Source organism: Paroedura picta, chromosome 14 (genome assembly GCF_049243985.1).
Source record: "Paroedura picta isolate Pp20150507F chromosome 14, Ppicta_v3.0, whole genome shotgun sequence".
Classification (NCBI taxonomy): Eukaryota; Metazoa; Chordata; class Lepidosauria; order Squamata; family Gekkonidae; genus Paroedura; species Paroedura picta.
Genome location: NC_135382.1, coordinates 7,968,518 through 7,987,166, shown reverse-complemented (window position 1 = coordinate 7,987,166; position 18,649 = coordinate 7,968,518). Strand labels below are relative to the sequence as shown.

General features: G+C 45.5%; 1 protein-coding gene across 9 annotated transcripts in view; it reads left to right on the top strand.

Moving 5' to 3' along the window:
* Positions 1 to 18,649, top strand: part of KIZ (kizuna centrosomal protein) — a 133,075-nt gene that overhangs the window by 53,893 nt on the left and 60,533 nt on the right. For 7 of the 9 annotated variants that reach the window (XM_077309469.1, XM_077309467.1, XM_077309463.1 and 4 more), the window contains 4 exons: positions 5,385 to 5,549; positions 9,013 to 9,163; positions 9,935 to 10,091; positions 15,428 to 15,493. In XM_077309469.1, coding sequence (XP_077165584.1) covers positions 5,385 to 5,549; positions 9,013 to 9,163; positions 9,935 to 10,091; positions 15,428 to 15,493 — 539 coding nt within the window. The remainder of the gene's footprint in view (positions 1 to 5,384; positions 5,550 to 9,012; positions 9,164 to 9,934; positions 10,092 to 15,427; positions 15,494 to 18,649) is intronic. The other 2 variants (XM_077309465.1, XM_077309464.1) reach the window with 2 other exon arrangements.

Here is an 18,649-nt window from a genome sequence, read left to right as displayed (position 1 = left end):
ACTACTAGCACCCTACTGGGCCCTGGAACACCTAGCCATTGTGATCGATGTAACGGTTACCTGTAGATTGGATTTCTGCAACTCACTTTATTTGTGCCTCCCCTTATCCTTGATCTAGAAACTACAACTGGTCCAGAAGACAGTGGCCAGGGTTCTCATGAGAACACCTTGGAGAGCCCACATGTGGCCCATGCTCCAACAGCTGCAATATTTGCTAGTTGAATCCCGGATCAAGCTTAAAGTTCTGGTAATCATCTTTAAGGCCATATGCAATTTAAGTCCAGTGTAACTGAGAGACCGCCTCTCTGGCCATGCCCTCACCAAAGAGCACCAAGCTTAGCCAATACCAACCAGCTATTGTTCCTTGCCCCAAGGAAGCATGTTTGTCCGCCTGGCATTTGGTCGAGGTCACTGAGAACATCTACTGAGCTCTCACCCTCTTTTATCCAGAAATGCACACACTCTGTGGATGAAATGTTTACCTAATCATGTTATGCTATGATTCAGAATAGTTAAGATTGCTGATATAGTTACCTGAACTTGATACGTTATACTAGGTTTGTTGATGTTAACATTGCTGACACAGTTACTAAGCTTATCCAGTACTCTGTTACTCATCTAATGTTTTCTTTAAGCTGCCTTGAGCCGTAAGGGAGGGTGATCTATAAATATGAATGAAAGGATGGATGGATATGGATGGATGGATGGATGGTGGAGAGTTGGAAAAAAAGCTTTAAAATTTAGTAAAATTTCCCAATTTCCAGGGTTTAGTGAGCTTATTCATGCTGCTCCATCTTAATTTGCTGTCATCTTTCATTTCTGCAAAGCCCACAGTTAGAGGAACTACATGTATAGAGGATTTCATATGGGCCTTCTGGTCCTCTACCATTCCCATTTAAGCCTGCACCTACTGCTTCAGTTACTCCATCCAGCAACCTCATTCTCTCTGTCGTCTCCTTCTTCTTTTGCCCTCAATCACTCCCAGCATTAGGCTCTTCTCCAGGGAGAACTTCCTTCTCATGAGGTGGCCAAAGTATTTGAGTTTCATCTTCAGGATCTGGCCTTCTAAGGAGCAGTCAGGGCTGCTCTCCTCTAGGACTGACCGGTTTGTTCGCCTTGCAGTCCAAGGGACTCGCAAGAGTCTTCTCCAGCACCAGAGTTCAAAAGCCTCAATTCTTTGACGCTCGGCCTTCCTTATGGTCCAACTTTCGCAGCCATACATTGCAACTGGGAAGACCATAGCCTTGACGAAACGCACTTTTGTTGGCAGGGTGATGTCTCTGCTTTTTAGGATGCTGTCTAGATTTGCCATAGCTTTCCTCCCCAGGAGCAAGCGTCTTTTAATTTCTTTGCTGCAGTCCCCATCTGCAGTGATCTTGAAGCCCAGGAAAATAAAATCTGTCACTATCTCCATTTCTTCCCTATCTATTTGCCAGGAATTGAGAGGGCCTGATGCCATGATCTTTGTTTTCTTGATGTTGAGTTTGAAGCCAACTTTTGCACTCTCCTCCTTCACCCGCACCAACAGGCTCTTTAATTCCTCTTCACTTTCTGCCATTAGAGTGGTATCATCTGCATATCTGAGGTTGTTGATATTTCTCCCTGCAATCTTGATCCCAATTTGTGAATCCTCTAACCCCACCTTTCTCATGATGTGCTGCGCATACAAGTTAAATAGGCAAGGCGACAGTATACAGCCTTGCCGAACTCCATTCTTAATTTTGAACCAATCAGTGATTCTATGTTCAGTCCTCACTGTTTCTTCTTGACCTGCATATAAGTTTCTCAAGAGACAAATAAGATGCTCTGGTATTCCCATCTCTTTAAGAACTTGCCACAATTTGTTGTGCTCCACACAATCAAAGGCTTTAGCATAGTCAATTAAGCAAAAGTAGATATTCCCTAGCTTTCTCCATGATCCAGCATATGTTGGCAATTTGATATCTAGTTCCTCTGCCTCTTCGAAATCCTGCCTGTACTTCTGGAAGTTCTCGGTCCACATATTGCTGGAGCCTAGCTTGTAAAATTTTGAGCATAACCTTGTTAGCATGAGAAATGAGTGCAATGGTGTGGTAGTTTGAACATTCTTTGGCATTGCCCCTCTTTGGGATTGGAATGTAAACTGACCTTTTCCAATCCTGTGGCCATTGTTGAGTTTTCCAAATTTGCTGGCATATCGAGTGTAGCACTTTTACTGCATTGTCTTTTAAGATTTTGAATAGTTCAACTGGAATGCTGTCACCACCACTAGCTTTATTGTTGCTAAGACTTCCTAAGGCCCATTTAACTTCACATTCCAGGATGTCTGGCTCCAAGTCAGTAACTACCCCATTGTGGTTATCAGGGATGTTAAGCTCGCTCTTGTATAGTTCTTCTGTATAATTTTGCCACCTTTTTAAAATCTCTTCTGCTTCTGTGAGGTCCCTACCATTTTGATCCCTTATCATACCCATCTTTGCATGAAACGTTCTCTTCATATCTCCAGTTTTCTTGAAAAGATCTCTGGTCCTCCCCATTCTATTGTTTTTTTCTATTTGTTTGCACTGTTCATTTAAGAAAGCATTCTTATCTCTTCTAGCTTTTCTCTGGAAGTCTGATACTTTTCTCTACAGTCTGATACTGTAATAAAACAAAATCCTGTTCCTTGGACTTGACTGTGCCAGTGGGTCAAACAAAGGAGGAGAACAGGAACTTATTTTAGATCACAGGAACACTCAGATTGGTTGAAGTATAAGTGCTAGAATACATGTTTTTACTTTTGACTATAGATAAGTTGTCCCCAACCTTTTTCAGGCCAGGGACAGGGGGTTGGGTACAGGTAGGCCCGGGGCCTGGGGGGGGGGGAAGAGGGAGAGCGGCGCTCGCCACACAGTGCTCACCGGCGGGCACAAATGTGCAGGCGCGGCAGCTCTGTGCCTGCGTGTTTGCGCCTGCTGGTGAGCGCTGCGTGGTGAGCGCTGCTGTCCCTCTTCCCCCCCTTCCCCGGGCCTCCCTCTCTCCTAGGCTAGAGCGATTCGGCCACCAAACCGATCGCTCCCAATGCAGCGCTGGTGCCTCCCCCCCACACACACACAGGCCTGGTACTGAGGGCTCTACAGCCCGGTACCGGGCCTCGGCCCGGGGTTTGGGGAACACTGCCATAGATCAGAGGTAGTCAACCTGTGGGCCTTCAAATGTTCATGGACTACAATTCCCATGAGCCCCTGCAATCAAACAATGGCAGGAGCTCATGAGAATTGTAGTCCATGGACGTCTGGAGGACCACAGGTTGACTACCCCTGCTATAGATTACCTTCACTGTTACCATGACTTTCTCCAGATCCTAACTCAACAGGAGTTGTATGTATCCCAAACTATACCTATGAATGCAAGAATATCTGATCTTAAATATAGCAAAGTGGTTTCTGTGGAGAGAGCTGGCATAGAGAGCTAGGGCACTGAATCTTGTCCCTCTGGATTGTACTTGCTTCAGATCTAATCCAGGAAATTCATATTTCCTCACATATTAGAGCCTCATGACTGAAAAACCTTGCCAGAGGGATTGCAGTTCGAGAAAGGGTTAAGTGCTGTATCCCCCTATGTTTTGTATTTCAAAGTGCTTCACCATCACTGCAGCTTTCCCATATTTAAAGGATTCTATAGACTTGTCATTGCATATGAATTTGTGTAACATGGAACTTGAACCTGATACCTGGTTGCCTTCTAGAGCAGCAAGTCCACAATGTGGTTTTCTGCTAGCTAGATCCCTGTCTATGACAACTTAGATGAGTCAGAATTGAGGACCAGTCAAGAATGTGGTCAAGAGGAGCTGCAATAGAAAGGCTTCAACATTTGAAAACAGAGCAAAGTCTTTAGGATGGCGATTGAGTGATGTTTTTGCCTTGTGGTGATTTTGTCGATTGCAGTCCTGACCCCGGTAGGCTGTTTTTCTCCTATGCTGAGTAATAGCTGAAAGAAGGGTGAATATGTCCCACTCTTGAAAAGTGCACGGTGAACACTGGTATTGTCATAGAATCATAGAGTCATAGAGTTGGAAGGGGCCATATAGGCCATCTAGTTCAACCCCCTGCTCAACGCAGGATCAGCCCTAAGCATCCTAAAGCATCCAAGAAAAGTGTGCATCCAACCTTTGCTTGAAGACTGCCAGTGAGGGGGAGTTTTTTCCTGATATCTAGCCTATATCGTTGTAAAAGGTAAAGGTAAAGGTATCCCCTGTGCAAGCACCGAGTCATGTCTGACCCTTGGGGTGACGCCCTCTAGCGTTTTCATGGCAGACTCAGTACGGGGTGGTTTGCCAGTGCCTTCCCCAGTCATTACCGTTTTACCCCCCAGCAAGCTGGGTACTCATTTTACCGACCTCGGAAGGATGGAAGGCTGAGTCGACCTTGAGCCGGCTGCTGGGATTGAACTCCCAACCTCATGGGCAAAGCTTTCAGACGGCTGCCTTACCACTCTGTGCCACAAGAGGCTCTTATATCGTTGTACTTGTAGTTTAAACCCATTGCTATGTGTCATCTTCTCTGCAGCCAACAGAAACAGCATCCTGCCCTCCTCCAAGTGACAACCTTTCAAATACTTAAAGAGGGCTATCATGTCCCCTCTCAACCTCCTTTTCTCCAGGCTGAACATTCCCAAGTCCCTCAACCTATCATCCTCGTCGCTCTCCTCTGTACCCTTTCAATTTTATCTACGTCCTTCTTGAAGTGAGGCCTCCAGAACTGCACACAGTACTCCAAGTGTGGTCTGACCAGTGCCGTATACAATGGGACTATGACATCTTGTAATTCTGATGTAATGCACCTGTTGATACAGCCCAAAATGGCATTCGCCTTTTTTACCGCTGCATCATATTGCCTGCTCATGTTTAGTTTACAGTCCACAAGTACCCCAAGGTCTCGTTCACACACATTGTTACCTAGAAGCGTATCCCCCATCCAGTAGGCATGCTATGTTTCTATGTTGGTAGGTTCTATGTTGGTAGGTTCAAGTTTCTATGTTGGTAGGTTCAAGTCCATTTGTGTTTAATACTCAAGACGCTGGGAAGCAGAGGTGAGAACGTGTTCTTAAAACTGGAGGGATTTGTTCCTAATGTCCCATCAGTTTCTGTTCCAAAGGAAACCTCACTGGGGAAACTAGCAATCACTGTTGAGTTCAGAAGGGGACAACTTTTGGATGAGTTGGGAATCAGATAAATAAACTTTCTTGACCCCAGTGGTCCCACAGCAAAAGGGGCTGGTTTAGATAATCCTTGATCTCTTCTGGCTATTCATTTTCAAATTGTGTGCTGTGAAGATTGTTATTGATTATGTGGAGAAGAGTAGTGCAGAACTACTTATAATGGATTTAAGTAAACATTTCATTAAGTACCTGTTATTGTTTTATAGCATCTGTAATCAAACCGGCAGCTTGGAACAAGAAGACCTTGAGGTATGCGAAGCACTTGTCCTTCATCAGCTTCAGAGATTATTACAAAACACAAAGAATGGATGTCTTTTACTAGAGGAAGCACTTAATGACAAAAGTGGGATGCTGGGTGAAAAACAAGCCAGGTATGATCATTGTTAGAACTTGCACAATTAATACTTTATAAGGCATTGATCTGTGACTAATGCTGAAACCAAATAATTTCAAAAGATAACTCCATATGATTGAATATCAAGTGCATGCTTTAGCAGTGCAAAGTGAACCATTGATGGAACTTTCAGAAAACGGTGTTATATTTCTTTATTAAAAGTCCATGGGGGGGGGGGGTGTCTGAGAATTAAGGAGGTAAACCCATCCTGTGTTCATGCCTTTGGGGAGGAATGGGAAACACTAGAATCACCAAATCACCAAACTTGAACAGTTCTGCAGGGCCTGCTAAAGGAGCTCCTCTTCCAGGCATTTGGTCGAGGTCGACCTGAACCACCACTTCCCATGGGCCCTCCCCCAGAGCCTCCCTCCTATGGCACCCACTGCAGTTCTGCCCAACCTACTGAGCTATCAGTATGCGTTAATGTTCTCCATATTATCCTAGTGTTCTACTGTGTTGCTTGCTGTTATCACTGAACTATTGTTAAATTGAGTTATCTGCATTGTTTCTGTTTTATGTGAAACACCCTGAGTCTTCGGGGAGGGCGGTATATAAATTAAATAAATGATAAGTAAGTCTAGGGACAGGGGGACAGGCCCTGGTTGCTGGTTGGGCAGGCTGTTCTTCCTATGTTTTTACTCCTTTCATAATTGTATTTAAGTTACTAGAAGCAAAGCCCATTGTACCCAGGAGTACAACGGGTGCTAGGATGCATGCCTGCATTGAGGCCTTCCTAGGGGCTGGCCATCCTCCCCCACAATCGTGAGATCCAGTGTGGTGAAGTGGTTAAAGAGTAGCAGACTCTAATATCAAGAGCTAGGTTTGATCCCCCACTCCTTCTCCATGTGCAGGCAGCTGAGTTGCCAATCTCCAGGTGCGGAATACAGCAAAAATGGGGTGCACAGTAAATAGAAAGCACTAGAAAAAAGAGGGCGTTGTATAATCGTGACTGAAACTATAGTAAATAATGCTTCCAAAAGTGCAAAATAGTCATTTATAAGGGATCATCAAGACAATCATAAGTAACAACCAAACAATACTGTAAATTTGTGTACAATAATACAGCAAGTATAATAATAAAACATAGTTCAGGCAACAGTTCAACAGGATCCGGTAGTTCCCTGTTTTGCAGGATGGCTTCTACAGTGAACCCAACAGAAGTAATAATATTATCAAGTTCATCAAGGGAATAAATAACAAATTGACTTAGAAGAATTCTCCAACCTGACCCATTCAATACCATGCTAGATACTTAGCATCTGTTTGTGTACTAATCACAATGATGGATACTTTAAAAGTATGGGAATGCAAAGTTTTAAAACTTATTCAGCCCTTGGAGGGCAGAGATCACTGTTCCAGCCATCTTTGATGGCTTTCGATCTCTCCATTTTGTGCAAAATTAACTTTCCCTTTGCTTAATCCAGAAGTTTTCTTGCCGACTTATTTTGGACTAGTAATCAAGCCCGCTGCAGCTAAATGCAGCGGGCGCTAGGTACTTACTGTGGGTGGGTGTCTTTCCTCGGCGTCGGTGTTTCAGCGGTGGCTGGCTTGGTCGTCGTCGTCGGCAGCGCCTGCCGATTGGTCCCTCCGATTGTCTGTCGTGAGGAAGGGTCCAATCCGGACCCTTCCTCATCACGGACAAAGCCCACCTCAAGGCCCCTTAACCATTTATTTAGTCCGTGGCGGCCGCGGCGCCACGAGCGGTTTAAAGATTATTGGAACTTTTGCAATTTTGGGTTTTGTGCATTTGCACAAAGATCTTAGGAGTCACTTCTAAATCTCCTGCTTGGTGGTGACTTTTAATGTTCTCCCAGAACCCCCTCTGAAGTTGTGGAGAAGGCCATGCCTTCTGATCTGACTCCTCCAAAGAATCTTCTGGCTTCTACACAGCTAGACATACTGCATGCCCTTTGTGTAGCAGACAGTCTGCCTTGCTTTCACTGAGCTCAGCTAGCACAGCCTGTTGCTTGACTGATGATGTCTGCCCTTCTGAAGCCTGAGGCCTACTGCTGGCAACTGCAGTTACTGTTCTGGTCTGTAGGGACAAGTTGTTACCTAATATAATTGGAACACATAGTTCCCCCCAAACACTTATTGTCTGCTTTCCTGTAAAGCCTTTGTATTTGAACTCCCAAGCTAACTCCACGTGAAATTCTGGGCCACTTATGCCTTTCATTTCATAAGACCTTCCTCACAAATACTGATTTTTATTTACCAGGCCAGGTTTTGCCAAAGTCACCTGCACCTGTGTCTCTCCACCCATTTACTAGTTTCCTATGTACAGTTACAGGCTCTAAATATTCTTTATTCAGATCCTCTTGTATTTGCAAATCCTTCCTAGTTTCTGTTTGTGCTTCCTGTGGCTAGAGGATGTTGCTGGGATTTCAGTCGCTGCTTCTGCCCTTTTTACTATTTTGACAGTTTGGGGTGATGTTTGGATTTTCTAATATTGGACAATGAGCCTTTATTTGTCCTCCACTATCCCTACTTGTCTATTTTGTAGGGAGTCTTCTGTCTCGCGGAGTTGGTTTTTGATGGCTCGATTTTCTCTGAGATGCTTCAGTCTTTATTTTAACTGATGATGCGCCTGGGAAAAGAGATGTCCCCAAGTCCCCCTCAATCTTCATCCTCTGTTTTTATTTTTGCATTCCCCTAAGTTGTGAGGGAACTTGCCTGTATAACTGCTCTAAGTTGCTTCAGTTCTTCAACTGTTGTTACGTTCCTCTCCTTAACCCATCTATTCCAGGCTCTGTTTAGGCAACTACCTCGCTGGGCATATGTCTCACTTGACGTTCAATTTCCCTAAAGACTTTTCTGCTTTGTTCTAATCCCATCAACTCTTCCCTCACCCTCCCGTCCAGTCCAGTCCCCCAGCTAATACGACAGGGAGTATCTTCTCTACTCATGATGTGGAAAAATGCAGTGGCCTGGAAGCTGTTTGTTATCCTAGTAAGTGCCAGAAGAGACAGCTGTTAGAACTCTTGTGGCAATCATCCCCCAACGTCCTCCCCTCCCCTCCAGGGCTCTGAACCAATCAGCTTCTTTTTAAAGAAGTGAGTTGCCTGCACTATGCCTGGCATTTTATATAGGATGACGATATACTAATAGTATATTACTAGTATATTGCACTTTTGCCTTTGGGTACGAGATATCTTAGCTCTGGAGATTTGAATCCAAGACTTTCAGACAAGTCCAGCTTTTTGCTCCACATTGCTTTTAATATGAATTTTTAGTTCCTAAATGTAGAACCTAACATTATAATTAAAATTTGTTAGAAGTACTTTAGCAATAGCTTACCTTAACGTCAGCGTGGATGTCTGATTAAGAGTTTCAGACTAATGAAGGAAATTCTGGATAATATTGAATGTGGCTATTTTTGAAATTTTTTAAAACCAATACTTATTGTTTTGCCTACATTGTTTACTTTTGTCTTTCTGTAGGCCTGAATTGTCATCTTATTTTGCAATGACATGGGAACGTTTAAACGCACATGTCTTATTCTTGAAAAAGCACAATATTTTACTCACACAAGAAGTAAAGGACATGTTGGCCACTTTACTGGTTTTGGAGAGAAATAAGCAAGACGAACTGGTCAGTATTCATTTCATTTGATGAATAATTTGTCTTATCCTTTTGTCTGTCTAGGGCAGCAGACTGAGATCTGGAGAAAGCTCTAAGAAAAAAATCCTTCTTAAAGGTTTTTTATGTATTATCTCTCTCTCTTTTTCTAAATGCAAGATCTTAGAAATATTGGATCTGTTACTTTATAGGCTTACTCACAACTAAATGTGCATAAGATTGCAGCCATAACAATTTGTGTCACTTATACAAGAGATGGCCATTTCTTGTGTTCTCAGGGCTGCATCATTCTCTGGACACTGAGCTGGGGTCAAAACTCTCTAATAACTTTGTAGTTAGACAGGCAGTCCAATAAAGTTGAAATTAGCAGCAAGAGCTTCAGGAGTACATATGAACAATTGGTTGATATGAGATCCTTGGGGGAGGGTTGAGGGAGGTGACCAACTAAATTTCTTCCTGGAAGGTGCCCTCTGGAGGCAGATTCTCAGTAGCTTTTTGTTCGTCTGCAATATGCATGAGGTAGCAATAATTTGTATATGAGATCCACAGAGAAACTTAGTGGTGCTTTTCAAAATGTATTTGTTGTATATTAGGGGGGAAATTGTGCTTGTTAATATTTTGAATGGATTAATAAAGGAAAAGTCCAGAGGAGTAGAAAATGATTTTTTTTAATGTCAGAAATATATTTTCCAAATATTGTGAAAATATTGGCCAGGGTTCTAAAAGGGGATATGTGTGTATTTATTCTTTTTTAATTACAGTATTTTATTTCCAATGCTTTAGGTTATGCCATTACTGAAAAAGAACTGTCCAGAAGAATATGTAGATGATTCATCTCCTTACAGCAATGTAACATCTTGTAGTTCACAGACAAACAAAAGCAAAATAAAGCATGAAAATCACACACAGTTACTTGGTGGTAATGGTGCAAGGGAACGTGGTAATATTCTTAAATGGTCTGGATGCATTCTGAGATGGTTATAGTACTGTTTGGAATCTTTGTAAATGCAGCAGTGAACACTTCATGCAATATTTATTCTAGACTGTAGGCATGTATGGGGCTCTTAAATGAATAGGGTAGCCCCATATAAGTCAGCTGCTATCCAAATACATGATAAAATGTGTGGAGCATGTTGTGTTGTTGAAGTGTTTCATTTGAAGCTCCATGTGCCCAATCTTGGGGATGGGTAGATGTTAAATTTGAGTGATCCTTTTGTCTGTGGCTTATCTGTAGCAATTATTCATCTTTGTGGCTTCTGTGCAAGCACACGTGGGTACCGCACTTTTGCTGTCCTGTCACGGAGAGAAGCTAGCAAGCCCAAGAGGGCTCACCCCTCTCGTCCCTGAGGAGACTGACTTTCCCAACCAGTCACGTGATATGGGGGGCAACCACTCTTCCCTCAGTTCTCCCATTGCTGCTTGTAGGAGAGGCCATTTTTTTTCCTGAGGTAAAACAAATTTCCCTTCAACAATGATATATACTGACTATATTTGTTTAAAAGGTGTTGTGACTGTAAGGCTAAGATAGCTCAGAATGGCAATCATGAGTCCTGCCTCCTTTGCATGCAGGAGGGCCATATCACTGGTTCCTGTGAGGCTTGCAAAAAGATGACCCCTGAACCTAGGGATGGCAGGGCAAATAAAACCGCCCTTTGGGGAAAAGCTACGGTATGCTTCTTGTCAGGAAGAAGAAAAAGGGGCTGGATAGACACCCTTTGTTGGTCTCAGTACCCCTTGCACCACTTTCTGATCAGGCACAAGATGATTCAGAGATGAGAGCAGCATCTGAACTAGGGTTGGGCGATTCGGCCGCTTTGGCGGCCTTTCCCGCCGGCTGCAGCCAGCGCTGCGCCGCGAGGGGGGGAGGGCAGTGCCGGCAGCGGCGTGACAGCGGGCGCAACCACACAGGTGCGGAGTTCCTGCATGGTTGCGCCCGCTGTCACGCTGCTGCCGGCACCACCCTCCCCCCCCTCCGCGGCGTGGCGTTGGCTGTGGCGAGCAGGAGCGGCCGCCAAAGCGGCCGAATCGCCCAACCCTAGCTAGGAGCTCATGATCGACTGTGTTAAACACTGCTGACAGGTCTAATAGTATCAGCAGCGCTGACCCACCCCGGTCCAGTTGGCGGTGGAGGTCATCCACCAGGGCAACTAGTACTGTCTCCACCCCATGGCCAGGCCAGAAGCCCGACTGAAATGGGCCAAGGGCTGAAGTTTCTTCCAGGAATGCTGATATTTGGCCCACAGCAGCCCTTTCAACCAACTTCCCCAGAAACGCCAGATGCGAGATGGGGCGGTAGTTGTCAGGCTCCTGCGGAGCCAAGGATGGTTTTTTGAGCAACAGGCGTACCACTGCCTCTTTTAATCTGTCCGGGAATTCTCCTGTTGAAAGGGAGAGGTTGATTATTTCCCGGAGGGGAGCTCCTATTCTTAGGTCTGTTGTTTTTAGGAGCCACGATGGACACGGGTCTAGAGGGCAAGTGGTTGACCTCGTTGTTGCTAGCATCCTGTCCACTTCATCTAATGAGAGTTGTCTGAAGTAACTCACTGTTCTCTCCAAAGATGGCCAAGGAGCCTCCAGTTCACTTTCTGTGTCCAAAGTTGGAGGGAGGTCATGGTGGAGAGTCAAGATTTTGTCTGCGAAGTGACTCGCGAATGCCTCACAGCTAATGTCCAGTTGGCTATTGTTTTGGCGCCCTTCATCGAGGGCGATGAGAGATCGGACTACCCTAAATAGTTGTGCTGGGCGTGTGTGCGCAGACGCGATGGTAGTCGAGTAAAAGTTGCATTTCACTGATTTCACCGCCATCTCATAGGCTCTTAATTGCGTTCTATAAGAGGCTCTCGATTCTTTGTCGCGAGTCTTCCTCCAAACTCGCTCTAGTCATCTCAGTTCCCGTTTCTTCTCGCGGAGCTCCTCGGTGTACCATGGGGCCCGCTTGAGACGGGGACAGAGAGGATGTCTGGAATCTATCTCATCAATGGCGGCTAGCAGTCTGTTGTGCCAGTCACTGACCAGCCCGTCTAGAGAAGTACCAGGAGGCATTGGGTCCCGCAGAGCATTCAGGAATCTAATCGGATCCATAAGTCTCCGTGGGCGAGCTGAAATTTGCTCGGCGCCAAGTGAGGGGGAGGTGGCAGCCTAAGCCGGGTCTTGGGTATAGTGGTCCAACCATGACACGGCAGTAACTGTAACCGGATCCACGCTCAGCCCTGCACCGAAAATCAGATCCAGGGTGTGACCGGCCTGGTGGGTATGGCCAACAACAAATTGCGAGAGCCCTAGTGTCGCCATGGCTGACACCAGGTCCAGCCCAATGCCAGATGGTGGCAATTCCGCATGGACATTAAAGTCCCCCAGGATTAATAGTCTAGGAGACTGTAAAGTCCAGGCAGCCGCCGCCTAGCAGGGCTGGCAGCGCATCTGTAGGTGCGTTGGGCGCTCAATACACCAGCCAGATGGCCACGCTCTCAGTTGTACCCCACCCGACGCCAACACATTCAATTCCTGGGATTTTCGGCGCAAAGAAAGCCCTGAAGGAGATGTTGTCACGGATCAGGATTGCCACACACCCTCCCCACCCCACAGTCTGTGACTGATGGTGGACAGAGAACCCAGCAGGGGTTAGCTCTTTAAGGGCGTTGATTTGCTTTGCTTTGAGGTGCCTGAATAAGTAGGAACAGTCATCCTCCTTCACTTTATCCAGTTTTTCCAACTTCTTTGAATAGGAAATTCATGTTGCTAGGTCAGCCCAAGTATTAAATACAATATCTGAGATGCTCTTAATAAATGGAACAGCAACAGGCCCTGAACCCAGAGTAAATAAAGCATCCATTATAGGATCAGAAATATCAGGCTCTGTTGACAAATAATCTAACAAGAGCCTTAGCCATTCTAATAATATGCTCTGCATAGAGCCTCAGGGAAGAAGATTCATCCCCTATGACTTTGCCAGTTGTTGGCAGGGAATCAGCATCAGAGTCTGCGTCAGATGCCTTGTTGGCTTTGTAGTCAGAGACCAATAGGTGGACCAGAGTGTTGGCATTGAGGTGATGTTCAACAGTTTTTGTCCTCAATGCCAGGGAAGCAGAGAGCAACCAGGCAAGGCATTTATCACTGTCTCCGTCTTCCACTGTGAAGGAAGCATTACAGAGATCCAGGTAGCTCAGCTGTCTGCCCAGCTGACACTGGCATGGTGATTGTGTCAAGACAATGATGTCGATGGCATCCCCAATGGATTGGTTCCAGAGTCCATTGGGGCAATGGGTGTTCTCTTGATCTCAACAGAGTCCTTGGCTCCATGTGTCTTGCCCTGGATGGCACCATTGCAGTCGAGTGGAGTTCAATGTCTAATGTCAGTGGCGAATGACCCCGAGAATCTAGGTGCTATTAGTGTTCCCTTGATGCTGGCAGCAGTTCTGTAGAAGATGTTTGGTGTCAAGGTGGTGTAGAAAGTAAGTGCTGGCACCGAGATGGTGTCTTCCTTCATGGAGAATGTGGGTGGCCAGCCTTTTCCAATGGAACTTTTCAAGTCTTCTTCAGTTCTCTCGTGATAAGGTGGTTCTTAAGTTTACATTGGATTTCCTGCCAGAGATTGTGTCCTGATTCCATCCATCGCAATTGGTGGCATTGCTGACCTTCCTTCCCTCTCTCTCTGAGGAGGCCTAAAGAACTTAATACAATTTGGATGTTGGTTGCACTCTGTTGTTTTACCTAGATAGGGTCAGACACTTTAGAATAGATCTCTGTATTTGTTTTAATGGCTCCAATGTGCAAGAAAGCATCAGCACAAACCCTATCCCGCTGAATAGTTTCAACCATTAAAATGATTTATAGCCTAGCCAACATGGAGTGTCCATTACAGAGCACAGACTGCTTTGGATGCCTGTTCATGAGGACTGCCACTTGATGAGATCTGCAAGGTGGTGATATGGTCCACTCCATTGATGTTTGTAAGGCTTTATGCCGTGGCCATCTATGCCAGGAAAGAGACTGTAATGGGGAAGGTGGTGCTTCAGTCAATATTCTGCTAGATTAACCTACAGCCTCCTCTTGCTATTCTTCCATGTGGCACTGCACAGAAGCCATGACGAGGAAAACAAGGTTGAACTTACCTATAACTTTTGTTCATTGAGTGGCCTTCTGTGCAGGCACACTTCTCACACTCCTCTCCCCACTGCAGACTTATTATGCATGCAGACTTATTATGCAAATAATGACTCATCTTACCCAGCAGCAATGGGACAACTGAGGAAAGAGTGCTTGCCCCTCCCACATCATGTGACTTTGGCGGGAAAGTCAGCCTCCTCGGGGAGGGGTGAGCACTCTTCAGAGATCAAGGATATTATCAGAAAACCTCGCTAGCTTCTCTCTGTGGCAGGCTTGCGAAAGTGCCTACAAAATATATGCCTACAAAGAAGGCCAGTAGATGAGTAACAGTTGCAGGTAAGTGCAGCCTTGTTTTCTGTATTTTTCAGAAAGTCATACCTTTTCCATTTTCAGGTGTAAATCAGAAATACGTGTTGCACCATTAAAATAGAATATGCAAATAGAATAGCTGTAGATTTTTAAACAAATGTAAGGATAGCTATTGTAAAGAATGTTTATTTTGGGGTGGGTAATGACTTTATTATTAAAAGGGAATTATAGATACTCCCTTTCATTTTATTATTTTTAAAGAAACAGCTCCATGCTGAGGAAAGTATATATTGTTGGTTTTTCTGAAGTTGAAGAAAAAGGATCTGTTAGATTAATTATTTTTCATAGAGGAAGTAATTTGATTTAGAAGCAGGAGATGGTGCCTTGCACAGTGGGTTTCACAGACCATCCTGGCATCAAAGGCCAAAATAGACAAGCAATTAGGCCATACACTCTTTTACACAGTAAATATAAACAAACCTGTTTAGGTTTCTTTTGCTAGTTTTTTTAACAATAAAAGAGACTAAACTAATTCTGAATGTAGATCAAATATCACTTTGGGGTTAAAAGTCCAGCTGCTGAAATTAGCACTACCTTTAAAAAGAAAAAAAATCCAAACTCTTTAAGGTATCTGGGTGGTTTACTGTTTTCTTTGGTATATGCACAGAGCTATAGTCACAGCTTATTTTACTAAAGTTCACAGTAGGGTCCTTTTGTAAAGAACTGTAATGGACAGTTTAGATCAATAAACAAGGGATAACAAAAGAAAAAAATTAAAGGGAATGGAGCTTAAAAAGGAAACAAACTGGTCTGATCACTGTGACTTTGAAATGTGCTTCATTATTATGTGTTCACATACAGAAGTCACAAACTGGAGTGAAGATGAGAACAAGGAAGAAAGCTTGGTGGAAAAGATTCCTGTTTCAGGTAAAAGTAATGGCTGCATAATAACCTCAAATGCAGGATTTAACTTCATAATATGAAGAAAACTTCATTGCATTTCAGCAGTTTTCAAATCCTTCTAATAGTGAGTAAATTCAGCTACTACATATTGAGCACAGAGATTAAACGAAGATCATAAAGTCCATGCTTATGTTAACATAAACCAAAATGTAAAATAACAGCCCATCTTTTAATTCCTTTTAATCATGTTATGCATTTTAAATCTCGTGAATTTCCTTGGTCATTTTAGCCTTTCAGGTCTTCATATCAGTGTTACAAAGGTCAGTCTCCATGGGGAAGAATGAGTAATTATATGGCAAACTACAGATGTTTCTGATTTGACTCTTTTTCTTTTCTTTGTGTGTATCATTGAATGTGTATCATAAGAATAAGAGCAAGGGGGAAAACTGCACTGAGAAGGAAGCAGGGTTTGTTTGTGCTTCAATTACAAAGGAGATGTAATAATTTAAAAATGTTTCTTGATACAGTTTCAGCAGAACCTGTTAAGATTTGCTGGAAAGAATATCAAAGATGGCACAGCAATTTTGGTTGGGGGGAATATTATGTACTTTATCATGCATGACAGGTGCCCATTTGTAGCAAATAACTTATTTTATTTTGCAAAAAGGAAACTCCTTCCTTGCAAATTGGACTTTATTATAATATTAAAATGCAAAAAATTAGCAATGAAGTGTTGGAGAAAATGTCTTGAAATGGCCATTTTGGATTTTTAATGTAGAAAGGGCCTACAAAAGTATGTGAAGGGGAGGTTGTAGAATCATAGAATCATAGAATTCTAGAGTTGGAAGGGACCTCATGGGTCATCTAGTCCAACCCCCTGCACTATGCAGGACACTCACATCCCAATCGCTCATCTACTGTAACCTGCCACCCCTTTGCCTTCACAGAATCAGCCTATCCATCAAATGGCTATCTAACCTTTGTTTAAAAATTTCCAAAGATGGATAACCCACCACTTCCCATGGAAGCCTGTTCCACTGAGAAACTGTTCTGTCAGGAACTTCTTCCGGATGTTTAGATGGAATTTCTTTTGAATTAATTTCATCCCATTCGTTCTGGTCTGTCTCTCTGGGGCAAGATACAACAATTCTGCTCCATCCTCTATATGGCACCCTTTTAAATACTTGAAGATGGTTATCAGATCCCCTCTTAGTCATCTCCTCTCTAAGCTAAACAGACCAAGCTCCCCCAACTTCTCTTCATACATCTTGGTCTCCAAACCCCTCACCATCCTCTGGACACGTTCTAGTTTGTCAACATCCCTCTTCAATTGGGGTGACTAAAACTGAACATAGTACTCCAAGTGAGGCCGAACCAGAGCAGAGTAAAGCGGTACCATCACCTCCTGTCATCTGGACACAATACTCCGTTTGATACAGCCCAAAATCCCATTTGCCTTTTTAGCCACTGAGTCACACTGCTGACTCATGTTCAGTGTATGTACTAAGACTCCTAGATCCTTTTTGCACATGCTACTGCCAAGACAAGTCTCCGCCATCTTATATTGGTGTATTTGGTTTTTCCTACCTAAATGCAGAACTTTACATTTCTCCCTATTGAACTTCATCTTATTGAGTTTAGCCCACTTCTCGAGCCTATCAAAATCATCCTGTATTCTGTTGCTGTCTTCAGTTGTGTTTGCTACCCTTCCGAGTTTAGTATCATCTGCAAATTTAATAAGTATCCGCTCTAATGCCTCATCTAAATCATCTTTACACCGCCCGTGGCGCCACGGGCGCCACGGACTAAATAAAGCCGTAAGGGCTGTGTAGGAGGAGTTAGGGCGGGCTCGGTCCGGGATGAGGAAGGGTGCCGATTGGCCCCTTCCTCTTGACGGACGATCGGCCGAGCCAATCGGCAGGCGCAAAGCGCCTGCCAATTGGCTCGGCCGATTCCCACCCCACTCACAAGGAAGCAACTGCGAGCCACGCAAAGCGCGGCTCGCAGTTGCTTCCTTGCCGGCGGCCTGACGCGTCGGAGGCGCTTCGCGCCTCCGACGTGTCAGCCTGCCGGCCAGGGAGCCCCCACCAGTCGCGCGAAGCCTCTCGCCGCGTCAAGCCACCGCTCAAGAAAGCAACTGCGAGCCGCGCAAAGCGCGGCTCGCAGTTGCTTCCTTGCTGGCGGGCTGACGCGACGGAGGCGCAAAGCGCCTCCGACACGTCAGCCCGCTGCCCAGGGAGCCCCCGGTAGTCGCGCAAAGCGTGACTGCCGGGGGCTCTCTGCCCGGCGGCTTGGCGCGGCGACAGGCGCGAAGCGCCTCTCGCCGCATCAAGCCGCCAATCAAGGAAGCAACTGCGAGCTGCGCGAAGGGTTCCCTGCCCGGCGGTTCCCTGCCCGGCGGTTCCCTGCCCGCGGTTCCCTGCCCGCGTCAGCCCACCGCTGCCACAAAAACAGGACTCGAAAAGAAGGACAAAGACTGCGGACGCTCGCCAGCCTCCCGCCGCCGAAAAACCAGGACTCACAAGCCAGCACTCGGACAAAGGCTGCAGCCGCTCGACAGCCTCCCGCCGCCTCCTGCAATATCCACACACAGCCCTGCAGCCAGCCGCTGAACCCCTGGCCGCACTCGCATCCCGCCCCCTTCTCTGCCCGCCACGGAGCCCTGCAGCCCGCCGCCGAAACGTGGAATTTACCGTTGGGTCCTCTTTGTGCTCCCTCTTCCGGGAGTGAGAGCCCACACATGCGCACGCACAACCCGCCGTCCAACATGGCCGCGCCGAAAATAAATGCCCCAATAAGCCGCTGCCTGCTCACAGTTCGCCGCCAACATCACCAGCGCCGTTGAGCAGCCGCGCCAACTTCCTCGCCGGAATAATTAGCCCCAACAACCAGCCGCAACGGGAGCCCACATCCTGCTCGCCAACGCCACCAGAATGGCGCTGCGGAGCCGCACACCGGCCTCACAAATGGCCCCTCTGTACGGTAAGCTCCCTCGCCTCTCCCTTTCTGCCTAATTGCGCCCCACACCGCTAATTCAACCTGCCTGTCCGCTTCCACGGGCCCCTGCCCGCAACCCCCCACAACCACGATAGCCTGCTAGCGCCCATTGTATTAATTCTACAATGGGCTTAGTTCCTAGTTTATAAATATGTTGAACAACACAGGCTCCAGGACAGATCC